Source organism: Lissotriton vulgaris, chromosome 4_1 (genome assembly GCF_964263255.1).
Source record: "Lissotriton vulgaris chromosome 4_1, aLisVul1.2, whole genome shotgun sequence".
NCBI classification, from domain to species: domain Eukaryota; kingdom Metazoa; phylum Chordata; class Amphibia; order Caudata; family Salamandridae; genus Lissotriton; species Lissotriton vulgaris.
The window spans coordinates 2,055,676,354-2,055,699,387 of NC_141691.1; the positions used below are offsets into that span (position 1 = coordinate 2,055,676,354).

Below are 23,034 nucleotides of genomic sequence, written 5' to 3' on the forward strand. Positions count from 1 at the left end.
ACTGACCCCCGTGACCTTGGACTGCAGACAGCTTCAGCCTCGGCTGCCTTAACACACAAGTGCACAGAGGATTCGGAGAGAGCCCGCCCGGGATACAAGGAGGGTTTTCGGCAAGTAAAGCAAATACGTCGAGGTGCAAAATCTGCAAACGCAACTGAGACGGCGAAGAAACTGCAAAGAGCGCCCGGAGGCCTCACACCGAGGAGTCTGTGCGAGGAGCACGGGGAGAGGGCGCGGCTCCTCTGGGACACCGACGGTGAGCTCCGCGAGCGCTCTGTAGAGTGTCCCGGGCACACACACAGCACCGTGTGATCCTCGTGAAGGGAGCAGCGCAGGAGTGCAAGGTAAGAGTGACTGAAATCAGAGGGAAGTGGGGGGACTAACCAGGTTAGGCAGTATGCAAGTGACATCATGACGCATGCCATCACAGCACATTATGGCATGACGTCTGACATTCGACATGACATCACAGTACGTGACCTCACTAGAAGTGACATCACAAGAAGTGACGTCAGATACTAAGATCTCAGACATATGTTTATCAGGTGTATCATAAGTACATTTAAGTGCATTATGATTAGGGCTCCTGGTTATATGGTATTTATTTTTTCTACATTTTCGTCTGTATTTATCCATATTTATTTTTTGCAAATTTTGTCTGTATTTATCCATTTTTATGTTGTGTTTTCTGTATAAGTGAAGCTGCCATGGGTATTTTTCCACATTTATTTGACTGATAAGTGTATAATCACATTTGAATGTGCAAAAGGTTTCAGCAGTATACAATGCTCTAGCGTTATCTGAAAACTCTTGCATTGTAGAATAGCATCAATAACTATAGATCTGCACTTAATTCAGCTTAATTAGGAAATCTATTGTCTTTTTTAATCTCACCTACCAAATTGCACTGAACCCAAATTTTACGTTTTCTGGTTTTTTAATTTATCGCCCTCCTGGAGGCAGCAATGTCTGGGCTGCAAATTTGGCTAATTCTATTTTACCTTATTTTTTGAATGCCCAAAACCTGACTATACTGGGGGATTTAAATCTCCATTTGGAGGATAAATCTAATAGCACAGTTGTCAATCTTTTGGAAGATTTGACTACGCTGAGCATGACACTGCGGAATGAGGGCCCCACTCATCAAGCTGGCCATTTGTTGGACCCTATTATATCCAACATACAGGAGCTAAAATGGTTGAAAACTGACCCTATTTGCTGGTCTGACCATTTTTTAACTCTCTTTAGTATTACTCTTACTGAATCTAAGCTGCCACACTCTGCTCGGCCCCCAACTCTTATGAGAAATTGGAAAAGGTTAGACCTGACCGAGTTGCAGAATGCACTAAAAATACACCCCCCCATTTTGGGCACTGATATGGAAACGATTGCGCGTGAAGCACATACCTGGCTGGAGAGAGCAGTCGATATTTGTTTGCCCGTTACTAAGTGCAGAGGTAATGTTCATCGCCCTCCAGCCCCTTGGTACAACGACGAATTAAAGCTTGAAAAAACCAAGTGTAAGGCACTCGAGCGGAAATGGCGCAAACATTATGATCCTTTAAAAAAGGAAACATATCGTAAGGCCAGAAACCTCTACCACAGGGCCTGCACCAGAGCTAAAGCATGCTATGTAACTGAGACTATCAACACTGCCGCCAATAAAGCACAGACTCTTTTTAATACAGTCAAAGAACTGGCCGGAGCTAATTCTATGGCGGCTGCACCCCCCTTGACCCCTCAAAAATGTCAAAATCTTGCCACGTACTTTGTGGAAAAGATCGAAAACATTATTGCCAATATTAATCCCCTGGTGAGGGATGACAGGGATGTTCCATCTTCTGTAAATCCAACAGGACAACGGCTTGACTCTTGGCCACCCATCTCTTTGGACGCTCTGAAATCCTTAGCTGCTTCCATTAAATCAGGTTCTCCCTGTGACCCTCTCCCCATTAGCATCCTGAGCCAACTGGATGACTCAGCCCTGGGGACTATTGCTGAGACACTAAATGCCTCTATTCATCTGGCAACCGTCCCAGCGGCTTGGAAGCATGCCATGGTCAGCCCCCTATTGAAAAAGCCGGCGGCTGATCCGGAGGTGCTGGCCAACTACCGCCCAATTTCCCTGCTGCCCGCTTTCTCAAAGATCTTAGAGAAGCATATTCACGGTGTACTCTCAACATACACGGAGAATAACAACTTACTCCATTTTTCTCAGTCAGGCTTTAGGGCGGGCCATTCCACCGAGTCCGCCCTCTTGGGAGTCACCGAGAAGATCAGGGGACTTTTGGACGAGGGGCAAACGGTTGCTCTTGTCTTACTTGATCTAAGTGCGGCCTTCGACACCATCTCACACAACAGACTGCTTGCTAGGCTGAGTGATGATGGTGTCGGAGGGAAAGCGCTTGATTGGATCGCGTCTTACTTGAGCAACCGGACGTTTCAGATCTCGTCCTCGCAAGCTCAGTCAGACACCTTTCTTTCACCCCATGGCGTACCTCAGGGCTCAATTTTGAGCCCGTTATTTTTTAACCTGTATCTCCGCCCTCTCGCTGATTTAGCAGAGCGAGTAGGCCTAGAACTCATGACATATGCGGATGATTCGCAGATTATTTTCTCCCTTACCAACTCAAAGCCTTCATCTCCCTCTGCGCTGAAATTAGGTCTTCACGAAGTCTTCAGCTGGATGTCAACAAATCAGCTGAAGCTCAACGGGGAGAAGACGGAGATTCTTCTCCTAGGTAAAAAGAGAGATCTGTGGCAGGATACCCATTGGCCACCCTCCCTGGGTGCTTTTCCCAGCCCGGCTACCAAAGTCAGGAACTTAGGGGTATGCATCGATGACTCTTTATCGATGAAACAGCAGGTCAATAAAGTAGCTGGTACGTGCTTCACTATCCTTAAATGGCTGCAGAAGATCATCTGGATGCTGCCTGTGGATACCCAGAAGACCGTAGTCAATGCACTTATTACATCTAGGCTTGACTACGGTAACATCTTATATCTGGGTTCCAATTCAGCTGTGATTAAGCGACTCCAACTGGTCCAGAACTCCGCAGCCAGGCTGCTATGTAAGATCCCTAGGACAGCTAGGATCTCGAAGCATCTAAAGGACCTGCACTGGCTTAGAGTTGAGAACCGGGTTCGGTTCAAAGCATTGACCTATATGTTTAAAATCAAGGCAGGGACCGCACCAAAGTACCTGCAAAAACTGGTTAGGCCCTACGTTCCTGAACGCAACCTCCGCTCTTTAAATGGAGCATACTTTGTGGTTCCTAGATTTAAACTGGCCCGTATGGGGGGAAAGTCTTTTTCCCATCTGGGACCAGTCCTTTGGAACTCCCTTCCCTTAGCCCTGCGTAAGGAGGAAAAACTCGCCAGCTTTAAGAAAGGCGTTAAAACCTGGCTCTTTGATAAATAATCGCGGTCTTTGAACGGGTTGTTTTCTGCGCTTTCTGTGTTTTCAGCCTTCCAATCTTTGCGCCGGGAAACCCTTTGTGGGTATCTGCGCGCATTATAAGTGCAAAAAATAAAAAATAAAAATAATAAAAATAAATCTGTACGCCTGCTGACTTGGCACTCATGATTTAATAAAAAACCTCCAAAGAAGACACATTTTCATATTTTTCTGTATTTAAAAATAAATACAGACAGGAAAAAAATAGTTTTCTGTCTGTATTTATCTGTAAAAATCAGTAAAAACGGAAAACTGGGAGCCCTAATTATGATATTTAACAAATGAGATTTAAGAGTCAGGGTTGTGCCCAAAAAGTGGTGCAATCCTGACGCAAAATCTGGGCCTCAAGTAATAATTTTTTTTTAAAAAACCTGTCAAAAATAAATTGGCAACAAGGAGAAGCATGGCAGTAGATCTGTTCTGCTTAATAGGTTGAAAAGTCTGCATTTTAAAATACTTTATTGTGTTTTAAGCATCTGCTGCAGAGTCGCCCAGTAAATCTCCGGAAATAATAATAATGGTGAGATAGCTCTGGAGATTAACGCATTTGTTGGAGAGATCTTTGTTTTGTGTAGTCCCAATTTATAAGCAAAGTAGAATAGAAGATTATGTTGTCTCCTGCAAAACCCAATCCCCCACTGTTCTTGGGGTAGGGGGGACAGGACGTTTGGGTATTGTTGAACCTCTATTTTGTTGCTACCTTCTTTGGGTTTGTTATTCATGATATCGCAACACACGTGGTGTGCATCTTATACAATGTGCACCAAGTTTTCCCTTACCTGACCACTGCCGTCGAATACTTAAGTGTATAGTCATCTCTATATCGCTCACCACTGTCCAATACTGAACAAACACAGTTGTTTCTACCCTTCCTACCCATTGTCTAATAGTAAACAAAACAGTACATCTGCTACATTTCAAACAGTAGAGTCAATTCTGACCTCGCGGACCATGGTCCAGTACTAAGGGCATGATTTAGAAGTCATGGAGGGGAATACTCTATCACAAATGTGAGGGATATCCGGTTCGCCGTATTACGATCACATTCTATCCTATAGAGATCGTAAAACGCGGACGGGATATCTGCCACGTTTGTAACGGGGGAGTATTCCCTCCGCCGACTTCTAAATCAGGCTCCAAATACAAACAGATCAGTTCAGATAATACTTTATTTCGGCAGTGAAACACATAAAAGCACACTACAAATATAGAAAACATCGTGAAAAACATATATCATGATATTCTCAATAAAAACAAGTTTGGGAACAACAGATAAAATGATCTTTTTTTAAAACCACAATCAATGTCCCCTGCAAGCAAAGTAAAGGAATCCTGCCATGGGGGTCGATGCCCCACAATCATCGTATAGACAGATCAAACTAACAGGAAAGGCTATCCAAACAATATTTGTTTTCTCCTTGCAATAGCACCCTTTAAGAAAGAACCAAATACAGGTGCAAACTGTAGGGGAGTTTAACTCTTGCAAATAAGACAAGGCCTCAGCAAATCTTCTAATACCGCAGGCTTGGATTAAAGGAATTAAAAACCTTTTGGAGTATGCCAAATAAAACTCACAGAAGGTGAAATGAAGCAAGCTCTGAGGGGAAAATTCATCACAAGTACAGATTAAAACCGTATTGGGATCGAACATGTCCAAAGGGAAGCTCAAATGCCACCTTATCATGCCAAGTCTAAATCTAGTTAAAAGGGCTCTGTCCCAGGTGGCACCCATTCATGACAGATATGGAGTGAATTTATTCCTTCTTAGGTTGGGGCCGAACATGGGTGTCCCCTTTGCCTTGGTGATGCTGCTGGCAAGCAGGAGTAGGAGACACACAGTTATAGAGGGGAGACACCAAGTAATAGTGGGGATACTCTTTGGCCAAGTGGAATCAAAGATGTCTTTCTTTAGGCACAATATTTTATTCGCCCGATAGCTCATGAGAACTCCTTCCCCGAGGACTTAGAAAAAATGTAATGAATCTCAGGATTTAAGAATAATATGCAGAAGTCAAAAGAAATTCTGAGGATTGTGATTCCGGGAGGGAAGGTGCTCTTTATGCTGGACGGCTAAGTCGCAAATATATTTGAGGTACGATTCACCAACAATCTGTCAGGCTGGTATATAGGAAATTGATCTCAGCTACATATACAGACTTTCAATGATCTCGTTGTGGAAGAATTAATATTCTAAAACCTTGTTGCAAAGGTATAGCGGTGTAATGATAGCATTGTAAAGGTTGTTTCCCTTCCAGAATTCCCCATGCAAAACTTAATTCGGGGAGGATTGGGGACATTCTGTGTTATGGCAATGGTTTTCTATGTACGCTGAAGAGATACCAACATAAGGCCCGATTCACAAAAGTAATCTGAGACACAATCCTAACTTTACGACTTTCAGTATTCACAAAAGGTATTTAGTAGTAGTAAATTTAGGATTCCCAACTTTACTACTACTAAATGCCTTTTTTGTGAATTCCGAAAGTCGTAAAGTTAGGATTTTGTCTTAGATTACTTTTGTGAATCCGGCTCATAGCCTTTACAACTGTCGATCATGGGTGGAGGGCAAGGGGAGTAACTTGGGCTTCTGAATTGTTCACTGTTCCTTTAAATTCACAGTTGATATTAAAAAGCGAATAAATTAATGTAAATAAAAGAAACAACACTGACCCTGAGGCCATGTGTAATGACACTACCATCTCTGGTCTCCTTTGCATAGGGAAGGCTCTAGAATCTGTCATCACATCACACCTTTCATACCCATGTTGAATACAAGTACTTGCTGGGTGACCTCCATTTAGATGTTAAACCCCAGCCTGGCATGGACACTGCATCCTTAACAAGAGAGGAGAGCTGCTCATGGCAAGGTACAACATGTGGGCGTGTGCTCTGATACTCCTAGACCTCTCTGTGGCATTAGACACTATCCATCATTTTGTTATGTTATCAATGGCAGGCGCACTTTCAGGGTTTGTTTTATCATCCCCATAGAACAGAACAACCTCGGGCCCCAAATACTGAGCAAAGAGCTGACCCCATTATATTCTCTCTGGACAAGGTGAGAAAAGGAATTGAGGGTCTCATGTGTAATGAGGCGCCGGGACCAGATGGGATCCCGCCAGACCTCTTCCGATGCAATACAGAGGTATGGGTGCCACTCCTAGTGAGGATATTAAATGCGGCAATAGCACCAGTAATGCCAGCGTCATGCCCACTGCCACTATTGTTCCCATATCTCTTATTGATGTGTCTGTGAAGGTTTTGGGTCGGTGGCTCTAAGTAGGTTGATGGGATAGGCAGAGGTCAACCGAATGATAACAGATGCCCAATAGGGATTCCGACCTGGGAAATCCACCATAGACCAATGCCTCAATCTTTATCTTATCACTGCTGAATACACACTGGCTAAATCAGCATTTATTAGCATTTCAGGACCTCACTGTGGCCTTTGACAGAGTGAACTGCCGCAAACTATGGACACTCATGGGAGAGCTTGGGTTGGACCAGGCAATAATTAACATTCTAACATTCCTACACTTTAATACCACGACAGTAGTCAGATGCACACCTTGAGTGGAAGATCACGGACCATTTAAACTGTTCTAGTGGGCTTAGACAGGGCTGTATATTAGAGCCATTTTTGTTTACATTATATAACAACGGCCCCGATTCTGCCCTGATGGCCATACATGCAGATAACCCGAGGATAGGTACAAGAGCGGTTCCTGTTCTGCTTCATGCAGGCAATGCAGTACTCCTCGCTCGCACCTCAAAGGGTCTGCAGTTTTTTTATAGACGGTCTTGTGACCTTCATGAATAATCTGGATCTGTCTCCCAAGCAAGCCAAATCATACATTATGGAAATCGGGAAGAAGTCAAGTATGCCTTACAATTACACAATAGGCACACACATCTCAGAGCCGGGGTCTCCAACCTTTTCTGTAATAAGAGCCACTTTTGATCAAAGAAAAGCACTTTGAGCTACTAATGTGCTGCAATATTGACCACGTCAGACAAGATTATAGAAGTGGTCATCTCATGCAGGATCATGAGTAACACATGACAGCCATAGCTGCTATGCCCCTGGCCTGAGGTAATAAGATTATTACAAAGGCTCTCCAAAGCTGCATGATTTATCACTCAAATAACAGCTTTAAATATATTTTGGTAATCCGTTTTTCCTCAAAACATCAGCCCCTGGGTCCTGAAACTAAATACATACTCATCTCAAATTCCTTGCTTCAGAATTTTGGTAGACATCTATTCATTCAACCAAGCAAAAGCTCTCTGATTTAGTAGGCTGGGCTACATACAGGCGAGCTACATGCAGGTAGCTGGAGAGCTACCAGTAGCTCACTAGCTACTTGATGGAGAAGTCTGTCTTAGAGAAAGTACTGGCCTTCTCATATATGGGCATTTTATTTGATGGAAAATTGAATTTTAAACACTTATTAGGGGAGAAGTGCCTTGCTCTGATGAGGTCCACAGGAGCGTTTGCTTATTTTGCTTATAGACTAGGCAGCTGGTCACCGTGAACGATTTTAAAGTTATACAATTCTATCTGCTGCTCTAAAGTTTTATATGGAAGTGAGGTTTGGGGATTTAAGGAGGTTAATAAGTTACAAACTGAAGAGAATAAATATTTTAGGCGCTTGCCTAAAAGCACCCCTGCGTATATTGTGCAGGAAGAATTGGAGTCTGCATACATTTCTGATATGGTGGCTGTTAAACCCCTACTGTGTTGGGCAAAGATCTGGGCAAATGAAGAGGCTGGTTTTAATAGGCTGGTAATCCAGGACTGTCTTTCCCTTGACCAGGCATTTAAAATTCCTTGGTTAAAATATGTAAAGGATACCTTCTTCACACTGGGGTGTGTAGAACAGTTCACTAACCCTGACATATTGGGAACTCAGGAAAAGGTACATATTAAAGACCTGTTTTTTAGTATGTTATAATGCAACGTGAGGATAGTGAACTTTATAAGTCCACAGTGACAGAACATATTTTAGTCAAGTCAACACAGGGCACATAACCATATTTATCTCTCATAACTAGTGCACACAATAGATTTGTACTTACTGGTTTTAGATTAAACGTCTTTCATCATCTATTGGCTGTACCTACCGGTTTTATTGTGAATATAGAACATAGAGGACCCTGTGTAATGTAAATGTAGTGTATTTTGTAAAGCGCACAGCTGCCCCAACGGGGCGTCCCGGCGGTGTATAAAGCTGTGGAACCCTTCCTGGCTCTCCCTGTGAGATGCCCATCCTGGGCACCCCCAAGGTGAAGCCAGGCATCCCAGTGTTTTAGGGGCCATTGTGGAGATTAAGCAAGCTATTGCCCAGAGTTGCAGCGTGGGACCCATGATTAGAGTAGGCGACAAGGCGAGAATTATCGAGTCCACAGACATTGAGCCCAAGACCCTGCTGCGTCAGGACTTGAACCCTGGTCCCGGGCCTGATCTCTGCTTCAGAGTCTGCCGCTCTAACCAGTGAGCCACACTTCTCCACCTGTGGATGTGACAATAGGTCTCTACAGGACAACTTACATTTCGTTCTACTCTGTCTGCACTATGCATATCCCAGAAGAATGTTCCTGAAGGGTCTTTTAAGAAGGGTTGTATTTAAACAGCCATGTGTTGCCTTGTTGTTTTTAAAATTGTCATCAGATGTTTTTACACTTTTCTGTGTTTCCAACTTTTTAAGATCTGCTTTAAAGTTAAGAACTATGAGGGGTGCTTGCAGCCCAGAAGAATTCCCTACTACTTTTGCACTACGTTTTGCTGCTATAAAAGTATTAGCTGAGTATTTTATTGTTCTTATGCATTTTAAACTTGTCTCAAAATGTGTTGGATGCACATTGATATTAAGTGATAAGTGGGGGATAAGGATAGTATATAAACTTGGTTTTATTATGTATGTGGCTGCATCTATGAGGACTGCCTTTGCCCGATGTCTGTATATATTAAGATGTTTCTTTTATGGTCATATTTTTATATGCCGAATAAAGATTATTAAAGAAATATATCTGGATTGCTTGAATACCCAGAGGGTGTCTTGACGCTAGCAACATTTTTGCCTGTAGACCGGGAAGATAAATGAGACCCACTATGACGAATTGAGGACCCATTCAGAAGATATGTAAACGTAGCTCAATCTAAGCGTGAGAGGCTCCCACACAAACCTGCGGCCACCCCAGGTCGGGGATTGAATCTGGGTAGGATCACGGTTTTGGCCAAAGAGGATCCTAAAGGTCTGTTGGGAAAGTACCAGTTGAATCTGTTTTTGAGAAACAAGGGCCCTTGGTTGTGTAGAGCATTATAAGCAATACATAAACCCTTGACGGAAACTCTCAGCCTGACGGGCAAAAAGTGGAGTTTCCTCATAGGTTTAGACACCGATTGATGTTTGGGGAGTTTAAGGAGGAGCAGAGATGCAAGCATCTTGCAAGGTTTGTAGCCTGTTTAACGCATGTTGGTGTGCAGTTAAAAACAGACTGTAACAATAATCAATTCTGGACAGGAGTAGGGGAGTAACTACTGTATTCCGAAGCTGGGACTGAATAAGGGAGTATCTTCTTTATCAGCCGAAGAGTGTGAAATAATTTAGAAGTGACTACATTGACTTGGTCAATAAGAGATAGGTTAATGTTGATTAGGACACCCAAGTTGCAGGTTTTGTTGACAGAGGACGGGAGGTCACCCATGTCTTGGGGCCAGCAAGCAAGAGTCCAAAACGAGGACTGCGCTCCGAAGAGCAGCACCTCTGTCTTTCCAGAATTCAACTGAATGCAGTTCTCTGCTATCCATTGGTTGATGGCCTGCATACAATTAAAGACATTTGTTCCTGTGCCTGATGTGTCACTGGCAAGAGAGACAATGATTTGCGTATCATCGGCATAGGATGTAAGAGCAAACCGAATGAGATAATGAGCTTAGCCAGAGGTGTAACATAAATGTTAAACAACGTCAGGCTTAGTGAGGACTCCTGGGGGACCCAACATGGGAGGGACAAAGAGTGATGAACACATTTTTCCAGACGGACTGCTTGTTCACAACCGTGAAGGAATGAGCTGAGAAGATTCCAGGCAGTGCAATTGATACTAATTAGGCATGGGCGGAAAATCCGTTCCGCTCGCGGATTTTGCGGATTTTCGGGAAATCCGCAATCCGCGAGATTCGCGAATCTCCCGCAAAATCCGCAAATCCGCGAGCAGCGGATTTTGCTCGCACTGCTCGCACTGTTCGCGTGAGTTCGCGCCCCGCGAATAAGTGCAAAATTGCAGAATTACGATCTTAGCAAAACTGAAAGTAACTACTTACCAGGTTCAAAAGTTCAGGCTCATCATTAGTAGCCATTTCCTGTAGTGCTTCCTGAGGGGCCCCTCCAGAGTTCAGTTGCCAGTTGAAACTATTATGTGACCCTGCTCTGAACCTCAGAATAGTTACACATATGCCACAAAGGTCCTGAATTACAGCTAAGGGAGACAAGCAGGAGCCAGGCTGGAAGTTAAAATCCATTAATCAGCCCCTAATTCATTATTGTCAGTTGGGGCAGGGCAGGTGTTGTAACTAATTTTGCAACAATGAAAGCACTTAGCAAGTGCAAAAGATCACTAATCAGGGCGCACTAAGGAAGCAGGTGCCAGCTAAAAAAATATTCTGTGACACATTAATCAGCCCCAAATTAATTCAGGTCACTTGAGGCAGGGAAGGTGTGCTTTGCTTTGCCGAAAATAATGTACACTGGACAACCAGAGGGTGTGGTGATGAAACAGAGGGTGGCATGGGTGGGCCAGAGGGTGGCATGAGTAGTCAGAGAGTGGCAGTGGTGACAGAGAGTGGCAGTGATGAAGAAGAGTGTCCCAAACAGGCTGGACACGTAGAAACAACAAGTTCGCAAAACTTGCGACCCGACAGGTAAGTTCGCAAATTGCGAAATTGTAAAAACCCTCGCGAACTGGCAGAAACACGGGCGAACACAAAAAAAAAAAATCTGCAAATTCGCGGGAATTCGCGGATTTTGCGGATTGCGAATCCGCAAATCCGCAAAATTCGCGAACGCGAGATCCGCAAAATTCGCTCATGCTTAATACTAATATATGTTAGATGAACTAACAGTCTGTCATGGTTAATGGTATCAAATGTCGCTGACATATCTAACAGGATATTGGCAACTCTGCCACCCGGGTCGAGGGATTCCCAAATTTCCTCTGTTGCCTTGATTAGTATAGTTTCCATGCTGTGGTCAGAGCGGAAGCCAAATTGGGTGGCATCCAGCAAACTATTATCTGAAAATAACGTAACAAGTTGACTATTCATTCCCTTCTCGATTAGCTTAGCAGGTAAGGGGAGATAACTGTTTGGATCTGACCGGATCTAATAAAGTTTTCTTTAGAAGATGGAGAACTGACATTTTTTTCCAGATGAAACACATGCTGAAAAATATTGGTCACAGTAGGAGCAACTGTTTCAGTCAGCAATGAGAGTGGCTATCTTAGATCGACATGGGTCACCTGGGGAACCCGATGTGGTTGATTTGGTGGAGGGAGGAGTGAAGGAGTTAAAATTGGGCTCAACCCAGGTAGGACTGGGAGAGACAGATACAACTGTGATGAGAAGACGTACTAGGATTAGAAAAAGTATTATAGATATTAGCAACTTTCTGAAGAAAGAAACTAGCCAAGGGGTCACAGAACTATTGGCTAGCATAAGTAGAGTACCTGGTTGAGTCTGTTGTAAGTATAATGACTGTTTGCAGAAAGTACCCTTGAAGTCTTGTTTGTTGCTTCGATTTTATTGGTAAAGCAAGCAGCTTTTACTGTAAAAATCTTAGCTTTGCAGGTACTCACACATTTCTAATATTTAATACTTTCTGCATTATTGTATCTGTGTCGCCACTTTGTGTTTAAGAGTTCTCAAGTCTTTTGAGAACCAAGGGTAGAGGCCTTGTTTCTCTTAAGATTAACCAGTCTTTGAAGTGGGCACAGTACAGGCGGCCAAGTCAATCCAACGAGTATACTGGGTAATGGCAGTAGTCAGGTCATGAGTGAGGATAAGTTGGTAGTTAAAAAGTAGTTTGGCAATATTTTCTCAGTCAACTTTGTGCCAGGCCTGGGTGGATACAGTGTGGGGAATAGATCTAGTAGGTAGTGGAGGCATTGTAAAATCATCTTTGAATGATCAGTGATATATGTCTCAGTAGGGATATGGCTTTATCCTGGTTCATTTCATTACTGGATAACTGAACTCAGTTAGTCACGTTGGATTCTCAGCAACAGTTCCACCCCATTCTGAGTTGTCTCCTTGCCTTTCAAACATCTCCCTGAGTCCATTACCATTCCAATGAGAACCAACCATTCATTAAATTTCTGCTAATCGTGAACATGCCTACAGCCTTCCACGGGCACAGAGCTTCTAGAGATCTCATCTGCCACATCACTGTCACCAGGAACGTCTGTGTTCACAAGCTGAGACTGACACACACATCCATAGAATTTCTCAGAGATAGGTCTTCTCCAACACCACAATCTGGCTGAGAGCACTGAATCTCTACTCTTAAGCATCCCCGTGTCTACCAACGGGGAATGTGGGAGTGCAAGAAAGGAGGAAAGTAGCAAAAGGAGACGTTGCAAGAGGTGGCAATTGAAAACTGAAGTAAAGCACTTTTTAAGGTTTGGTATTTGAATGAGCTTCACACTCCTTTATCCTTTACCCTAAGGATGGCCTTGCTTCAAAATATCTAACAAGCTTTTCTTTGCTTCTGACAGGATAAAATTAGAGTTGAGAAGGATAAAATTCCATCTGCAGACGAACTGCTGCGCCAGTGGGATAAAAAGGGGAGATGCTTTCTGGTAAACTGGAGGCGATGAAGAAGAAGGCGAAGAAGAAGACAATGACAATGGTACAAAATGTGAATGTCACCAAACTCACTTCTCCTAGTGCCCTGATAACAGACATAGGGAAGAAATGCGAGGAATCAGCGTTGGGGTCCCTGAAGGTGAGACACTGCTTGGTAAACACAGGACAATACTGAAGTGCTACGTTCATATGGTGTGTGAGGTGTTAAGTGAACGAGGAAAACATGCATGATATTTAGAAGGGGTTAGTTTACCAACAGCCCTTAACAGTATATCGATAAGCTCAGTTTTAGTGACCACTTCTTTCCTATCAGCGTGACCACTGCCTGCAGCCCTCCATAACATTTAAAAACAGGTTGTTTGTGCCCTTGCCCAGATTGGGGCACCACTATGGTGTACAATGTATTTAAATTAGACTATAAATGGCATTATGGGGCACTCCTTTCCAGGAGCAGTACATTATAGATGAGTAGCTACTACAGTTTATTTATTATTCTTTCCCCTTTTTTCAATATATATATATATATATATATATATATATATATATATATATATATATATATATATATATATATATATATATATATATATATATATACACATATATATATATATATATATATGTATATATATATATATATATATATATAGCCAAAAGAGGACTTGATCAGTGAACAAGACTGCTTGGCAGTCAAAACGCGTTTGGTAGCAACGAGAATAAAGGATTTAGAACCGCACACAGCGTCGTCATCTTTTGGCTGTATTTCCTAGACTCGGTTCGAGGAGTCTATAAAGATGACGCAACTCTCGTTAAGGAGGGGCAGAGAATACTTGAACAACACAACGTTTTATATATATATATATATATATATATATATATATATATATATATATATATATATCCAAAATGAGTTTTCAGATCCACAATTCCACCAAAAGCATCCAGGCACTCACGAACAGGTTTTGTCAAAAAGCTTATTTATTAAGCATCCTCATCAACGCGTTTCGGGAGTCACGCTCCCTTGCTCACGATATATATATATGCAAGTCCCAGGGCACCTGCAGCCCTGATAGCTTCCTTCCAGGTACCATCCAAGGTGCCGGTGGGAGCCAGCTTTGCTCGCGCTGACAGGAGCAGCTTTTCTTCCTGGTCCCGCAGGCCAGGAGTAGTTCTGTGTTTCCTTGACAGTGAGAGCACGGGCAGGAAGAAAATATGCCCCACAACCTGTCGGAAGCCTTTCTGACCCCGCTGGATGGGAGCACTGAAATCTTCTCTGGCTGCGTTCTCATGGGACAGGGAACAATGTCCTTGGGTATGGGATTTCCAGGATACTAACAGTGATCCATGAGAGGGGAGCATACACCCCCACCCCCAAAAGCATAATACTGCTGGCCCTGGGACAATGTGGTCCTCTGTACAATGGCTTGCGGAGGCTGAACAATGCCCCCTCCCCATTAAAATGAAATTTGGCCTCAGGGGATGGCTCAGGGAGGCCGAATTTCACACACCAACTCCCCAATAAACATCAGTCATAGGGTATGGGATGACTGCCTAACTACAATTCCCGCCCTTCCCTTGCTCTTACCGGAACAACTTCTCAAGAGCCTCTCTCGTCTCTAGATGCCCTACAGACAAACCTCCATATTGTAACTACACTTCATGTTCTTTCCTTTCATATAAGTCTGCAAATGAATCCCTTTGAAGTTTCCACTTTACACCAAGCCCTCAACGTCTCATTACACTCCAACCTCATCCAACCCTGCCCTCAGCACATCAACTCAAAATCTTCCTCTTAACTATCCACCCTTAACCAAAGACCACAGTTCCTAATTAAACTTCAAGAACTATCCAATCCTACCCCCAACACAACAACTCGAAATCCTTCCACATAGTTATCCACTGTAAAGTCAAACCCACACTACCTTTAACACTTCAAGAACCAGTCGATCCTGCCCTAACACAACTCCTCAAAGACCTTCCTCATATGTATGCACCCTAAAGACAGGCCCTTACTATCTGATTACACTTCAAACCTGTTCTCATCCTCTCTATACACAAGACCTCAAAGTTATCTTCATTATGTGAAACCCTCATTGTCTAATTTCATTTCAAGTCTCTTCTAAACCTACCCCTGGTACCACACCTCAAATACCTACCTCATAACTCCCCACCCTAAAGTCAAGCCCTTACTGCCCAATTGCACTTCAAGTCTCATTCAATGCTGCCGAGCACAACTCCTCAAAGATCTGCCTCATAAGTATTCATGCTAAAGCCAAACCCACACTGCCTATTAGCACTTAAAAAACTCTCCAATCCTACCCCAACACAATTCCTCAGTGGCTTCCCTAATTACTACCCTAATGTCATACCTCCTAACTAAACTTCAATTGCCATCCAAGCCTACCTCGACCCAACTCATAAAAGACTCACTTGATAAATATTCACCCTATAGCAAAGCACTTACAGACAAATTACACTTCAACAACCACCCAACAGAGCTCCTTAAAGACATTTCTCATAAATACGCACCCTAAAGTCAATCCCTTATTGTCTAATTGCTCTTTAAGGACAGCCCCTACCCCAAAACAACTTCTCAAAGACCTGCCCGCCCTAAAGCCCACACTGCCTAATTACACTTCAAAGAGCATCTAATCCTACCACAAACAGAACTCCTCAAAAACTTTGTTATAACTATCTACCCTAATGTCATGTCCACACTGCCTAGGAACCTAAAACTTCAAGAATCACCCAGTACTAAACCCAACACAACTCTAAATGGCTTTCATCATAACTTCCCACCCTAAAGCGAATCCCAAACTGAAATGTGTTTTTATTGGTGTTTTCACATGTTAGAAAACACTGTTTCATCAGAATAAGAGTATTATGAGCATACGTGAATCCCCAGTACACACATCACAAACGTAGAATTGAACAGTATACTTCAACTCCCCCCCAAAAAACAGTAAGGGCGTACACATTTGAGTCTATGTCTATGAAAGAATAGTAATTATCATGTGGTAGCATTGAGACCCAAAAGTAGCTTCAGGCCTGTTTGGTGACATAAGTTGAGGTCGTTGCAGAAGTGTCGCTGCACCATCGCATGTGGGGGACAATGCAGTGTAAGGATCTATGAAAGGGGGTCAGTGCGGTGGACTTCTACCCATGTAAGTGATGGGGTTGGCATTTTCACAGCATCGTGTAAGGGACATGTTATGATTCATGGGCCATCTACAATCATTGTGGGTAGAGTGTCTCCTGGGGAGAGGAAACAGGCAGGTAGGCATTCACTAAGCATATTGTCCTCGTGGCCTCTCATAACCCTCCTGCCACCATGTATACAATCTCAGGTAGTAATGTTGTGACCATTTCAATGGAACACTGTCCTTTTCAAGGTGGGCACATATAGTTTTTTTCCTCAATGTTAGTAGGGTAGGTTTTCCAACCTTCGCCATCCATTCCGTCCCCTCGCATCCTAAGAAGCCTAAGGGTGTTCACTTCTGCTTGCACCCATGTCAGTGATGTGGACAATGCAAACACAAGAAGATGATGGACGAAACGCTGAAACTTTTCAGACACTCACCCCCAGTCAAGAGATCTGGGTTGAATACATCTTCGTTCTTTAGCTCTCTTTGCTACCCCAGTTAAGATACAGATATATGCAAATCAGTCTTGACCCTGTTCCTAATGGAACAGTCCAGCCCAAACTGCCAAGCCAGGTCTTCCCTGGAACAGAATCAAGACTCCTGGGGCTGATTTTGGGATAACACCCCTCATCAGCCAGGCTAGCTTGAATACAGTGGCAAAGTGAGCAAAGGACCCATGTCTGGAAATATCCTGCCAACTTAGGACAAACAATGCAAACACAATAGGATGATGGAAGGAGCGCTGAAACCTTTCAGATATTCACCCCCAGCCACTATTGATCTGGGTTAAATCCATCATCATTAATTAGCTCACTTCGCTTCCCCAGTTCAATGCAATGTGGACAACCAGTGCTGGGTGTCAGGAGTGGCAGGTGCATTCCTTAGCATCGCTATCTGTCGCTTCAACAGTACAAATGTGAGGTCAATAAATCTATGGAAGTGCTTGTTCTATTTGGCTTTGGGGCTCTTCCCCAGTAAACAAGATTCAGTGTGGGTGTGAGAGTATGGCCTACAAGTTCGGCAACTATTGTTTCTAATTTCACGCCATACCACCAGTAGTATCGGGCAGTCCCATACCATGTGATTGAACCCCTCATTCACCAAGTTACACCTGGGACACTCAGGTGTCAGGGCTGGAAACATAAGCTGAATGCGCTGTGGGGAGAGATACGCTTGATGTACATCATTGAATTGTGCAAAGTAGAACCTCTCGTAGTGAAAAACTTCCTTCACATGTTGTAATACATTGCGTCAGGTCTTGTCCAACACCGGTTGTGGGAGGACCCTCGCCCCAGTCACATACGATTTAAGTGCAACATTAAGGGAATTGTGGAGGGTAGTAAAGGTGTGTGGCGCGGATCCATGTGATAATATTGCATGCAATGTAGGGGACAGAGCAAATGATGCCTACCCAGTGTCCCAAGTGACACACTACTCTTTATATTGTGATGCATCAAAAAGTAACCAGCCCCTATTCCATACATTTCATAAGCATTAATGACATTCTGGAATGACATGAACTAGCCATCTTGGAAACGATCATCTAGTTTGGTCACCCTGCCTCCTTCAAAATGTCAGTGTAGAGAGTTTGCATTTCCCTGTGATGTTTTGGCAAACACCACAAGTCTATGGAAGGGGAATAAGAATTCAAGTGCCCTTTCTATGAACAAAACAATACCAGCATAGCCAAATCACAGTTATGTGGTGTGTTTCCCGCTTAGGCCATCCCACAGGGTCAATTAACCATGTGTTGAAATTCATACCCTCAGAAAGGCTACAAATGGGCATCCCGTTTAGGGCACTCGAGGGTCTGTAACCGGCCCATCAGCCACTGCAGATGTGCTTCTGCATAATACAATATAAAATTGGGTTCACTGAGACTGGCATTAAACAATTGCCCTTGTAGAGTGGCGAGGGCTATGTGCTTCCTGCCCTTGCCCCATATCAATTCTTTGAGGAGACCATGGAGTTTGAGGAAGAAGCAACGTGCTAACACGATTTGAAGCGCTGCAAAGAAGTAAAACAAATGGGGCAGCACCAATATCTTAGAGATCGCCAGTGGAGAAGTGTGGCTCACCGGTTAAAGGCGGCAGACCCAGAAGCAGAGGTCGGCCCGGGACCAGGGTTCAATTCCCGACGCGGCAGGGTACGGAACCATTGTCAGCGGGCTCGATAAATCTCGCCTCGGTGTCTCTCAAACCATGGGTCCCACGCTGCAACTCTGGGCAATAGCTTGCTTAATCTCCACAACGGCCCCCTCACTGCCGGGGATGCCTAGCTTCACCTTGGGGATGCCCAATAGGGACCTTCTCACAGGGAAAGCTAGGACGGGTTCCCCAGCGGTACACAGCGACAAGAAACCCCAGGGTGAACGTGCGCTCTACAAATACATACTAACATAACATAACATAACCTGGCCCAGTGGGATAGGGGTAGAGGCTGCCAAAATGGCAGAGACTGCCAGATGGATCTCACTGCCTTGTCCATATTACCCTCCCTGACATCTGTCTGTAGGTGATAGATCTGGACACCCAGATATCTAAAGGTGTCATAACACCATTGAATACCGTGTCCCATTGGTGCAGTCCTGTGCGATTTAGTGGTTGTGGCCATCGGGTAGAGGTAGGTTTTGTGTCAATTCACTCTGAGCCCGGAAACACCCCAAAATTCCTCCAGTAGGAGCATCATTCCTTGGAGGGTGGTCACAACCTCTTGTAAATACACCAGAGTGTTACCCGCTTATAGCAATATATAATATGGTGCACACCCCGTTCCGACATCCCCCATTGGGGTGTCAGTTGTACCAGTTGAACAACCAAAGGCTCCACCACCAGTACAAAGATCAATGACAACAAAGGACACCCGTACCTGGTGCCCCTTTTTATTGTGAAACTGTCCGATATCACCTGCCCCGTCCGAACTTGGGCTGCAGGGTTCCTGTACATAGCAAAATTCTATCCCAGGATGAACCCCATATACTCGAGAGTCAGCTGCAGAAAGTACCAACTCAAGACGTTGAACTTTTTGTCAATGTCCAAAGAGATGGCCACCCGGCTAAAAGCTTCGGTGTATGTCCTGGATTAAGCGTAGCAACTGACGGATGTTGAGAAAGGTGCCTCACCCAGGTATAAACCCCTGCTTGATCCTCAAGTACAAGTGCGCCGTTTCGGGGAGCAATCTTTTGGATAACACCTTTCCCAGGATATTATAATCTAACTTAAGTAATGACAGCAGCCTTTAGTAAAGGATGTCCAATATCTACCGATAAGGTTTAGGCAACTGACAATCAGAGCTTCTCTCAACAAGTCCGGAAATTGGCCTATCTTCCTAGCCTCGGTGTACATGACCAATAAGTACTATGTAACGTGGGCTGAGAAGCTGGCATAATACTTGACTGTCAGCGCATCTGTGTCTGGTGCTATATTCTGGCCAATTTGGGCAATGGCACCTCTTATTTATTCTAGTGGAAGAGGCTCATCCAGGTAAGCCCTATGCAATGGGGACCACTTGGTTAGTGGAGGATGTCGAAGGAACTCGTACGTTCATTCCAGAGACCCATGGGGCACTACCCTGTACAAGGACTGAAAAGGTCATGAAACTCAGCATTAATGACTACCCGCATTGTAAGTAGTTCGCCTTTGGCCATCTTGATTGCACCTATTGGGGATCTGTGCTGATCTTACTTCACTAGCGGTACAAAAGGGGGTGGTGATGGACAGAGCATCTGAATCAATCAAACACTCACACCCAGTCAAAAGATCTGGGTTCAATCCATCACCTTCTTTAGCCCACTCTGCCACCCCAGTTCAGACATGGCCATATGCAAATCAGTCTGACCCTGTGCCTCATGGGAACAGTCCAGCCCGAACTGCCAAGCCATGTCTTCCCTGGACCGGAAACAAGCTTCCGAGGACCGGTTTCCGGCATTCCAGCCGTCTTCAGCCCGGCTTGCTTGAATCCAGTGGCAAAGTGAGCAAGGGACTATTCTATTCTATTCTAGGGTTGGTGAAGCGCAACAGCTACCCCAGCAATGGGGTGTCCCGGGGCTGAGAGACAAACATACACCTTCCTGGACAGGCTAGGGGAGGCCTATGGGGCAGGGAAGAGAAGGGTCTTAATTGCCTTACGGAAGACAGAGAGAGAGTCTATGGAGCGTATGCTGAGCGGAAGCTCGTTCCACAGTTTGGGACCAAGAACGCCGAAGGAACGGCCTCCAGTACGGCAGCGCTTAGTTCTGGGTACTTTCAGGAGAAGTTGGTTGGAGTAGCGTAGTTCACGGCCAGGGACATAGGGGCAGACCAGATTTCGTAGCAGGGGGGGGTTTCCCTGTTTGGCAATTTTAAAGATCGTAATGAGAGCTTTAAATTTGACTCAGTGTTCCACAGGCAGCCAGTGGAGTTTGCGGATGGTGGCTCTGGCTGAGCATCTGCGTGGGAGACCGACCAGTATTCTAGCTGCCGCATTTTGGATTCGTTGGAACCTGGCCGTTTCTGCCTTGTTTGCTCCCAGGAGGAGGACGTTCGCATAGTCCAGGCGTGACAAGATGGTTGCCTGGACAATTAGCTGTCGTGCCTTAGGATCAAAGAATCCTAATATAGGCCTAAGGTTTCTCAGAAGACCTATGCAGGTGGCAGCCACCTTTTTAGTGTGTGATTGAAAGCTAAGGCTGGCATCCATCCAGACTCCCAGGTTTTTTACACAGTTTTTGGGGAGTGGGGTGGTGCCAAGGGATGACGGCCACCAGTGCTCGTTCCATAGGCTGGTGTTTCTGCCAAGGAGGAGCACCTCGGTTTTTCCGGCGTAGTTATCCGTCATCCATTGTGCCACTGCTGCCATGCCCTCTCTGAACTTGGATGCCGCGGTGGACGGGCTTTCCGAGAGGGTGACGACCAGCTGGGTGTCGTCGGCGTACGACACCAGCGTGAGCCCCCACTTTTTGGCCACATGCGCAAGCGGCTGGAAATACAAGTTGAAGAGGGAGGGGCTCAACGCTGAGCCCCTGGGGAACTCCTTGCGCTATAGGATGGGACTTTGAAAGGAATGGGGGAGCTGATACCTTAAAGGATCTATCTTTAAGAAAGGAGTGGAACCAGGCGAGGCCAGACACGCCGGCCATCTCCAGACGTTTCAGAAGGATGTCATGGGATACCGTGTCAAAGGCTGCGCTGAGATCTAAAAGGACCAGCGCAGCACTTTGGCCGGAGTCTAAAATCGTCCGGAGATGTTCAGTCGTGGCCAATAGGGCGGATTCGGTACTGTGACCCGCTCTAAAGCCATTTTGGGATGGGTCCAAGATTCCGTTTAGGTCCACATGTTTAGAGAGAATGCCATTGACATGGGCTTCTGCTATTTTAGATATCCAGGGGAGGAGGGATATTGGCCGAAAGTTTTCTGGCTTTGACGGGTCCAGAGTGGGTTTTTTGATTATAGGGGATACCCACGCTTGTTTCCAAGCTATGGGTACAGAGGCGGAGGCGAAGGAAAGATTAAGAATGTCCATCATGGGGGGCAGAAAGAAGTCAATCGAGTCCAGAAAGTGAGAGGGGCTCATAGGGTCCCCCGGGGAGCCGGATTTCACTTTCTTACAAAGTTTGATCAGCTCAGTCGTCGTGATGGCAGGGATTTGGGTAAGGGGGGTATGGGTGGAGGCTGGGTTCTTGCATTCCTCAGAATGCGGAGAGTTCTGCAGAAAAGTAGCATGGATGTTTTGAACTTTCTCCACGAAGTATGTGGCCAGCTGCTCACATTGTTCGTTGGATGAAATTTTGGGGGAGGGTGACCTAGGGTTTTGTAGCTCTTTAACAAGTTTAAAGATCACTTTGGATGGATTCGGGTTAGAACTGATTTTCTCCGTATAGAAAGCTGCACGGGTAGTGCTGATGGCTTTGTGATAGGCTTTGAGTTTGGAGAGGTAATTAGCCCTATCCTGGCTGTCAAAGTTTTTTCTCCATTGGCGCTCGGCTCTCTTACAGTCCTTACGCATGGCTTTAAGTGTTTCATCATACCAGGGATTAGAGGGTGTGAGTCGTCCCTTAGTTAGTTTAGCTGGGATGAGAGTATCAAGGCCGTCTGTGATCCAGGAGGTGAAAGAGGTATAGGTTGTATTGATGTCCTGATTGGCTTTGCAGTGGAATCCTCCTAATGTTTCGTGAAGAGTGGGGATGGAGAGTTTGTGCCAGGGTCTTTTTACCCGTCTGAGCACACCCTGCCACAATTATGGCGGCCAAAAGCGGTACAAAAGGGGGTGGTGATGGACAGAGCATCTGAATCAATCAAACACTCACACCCAGTCAAAAGATCTGGGTTTAATCCATCACCGTTCTTTTGCCCACTCTGCCACCCCAGTTCAGACATGGCCATATGCAAATCAGTCTGACCCTGTGCCTCATGGGAACAGTCCAGCCCGAACTGCCAAGCCATGTCTTTCCTGGACCGGAAACAAGCTTCCGAGGACCGGTTTCTGGCATTCCAGCCGTCTTCAGCCCGGCTTGCTTGAATCCAGTGGCAAAGTGAGCAAGGGACTCACGTCTGAGCACACCCTGCCACACTTATGGTGGCCAAAAGCGGTACAA

The 23,034-nt window shown here is 44.9% G+C and overlaps 1 protein-coding gene across 1 annotated transcript in view; it reads left to right on the top strand.

Moving 5' to 3' along the window:
- Nucleotides 1–212: 212 nt before the first annotated feature.
- The window catches only part of LOC147724957 (butyrophilin subfamily 1 member A1-like), a 181,123-nt gene continuing 158,301 nt past the window's right edge, over nt 213–23,034 (top strand). Inside the window, exons 1-2 of the mRNA XM_086967093.1 lie at nt 213–344; nt 13,229–13,458. Of these exons, the coding sequence (XP_086823219.1) occupies nt 13,303–13,458 (156 nt within the window). The 5' untranslated portion in view covers nt 213–344; nt 13,229–13,302. The remainder of the gene's footprint in view (nt 345–13,228; nt 13,459–23,034) is intronic.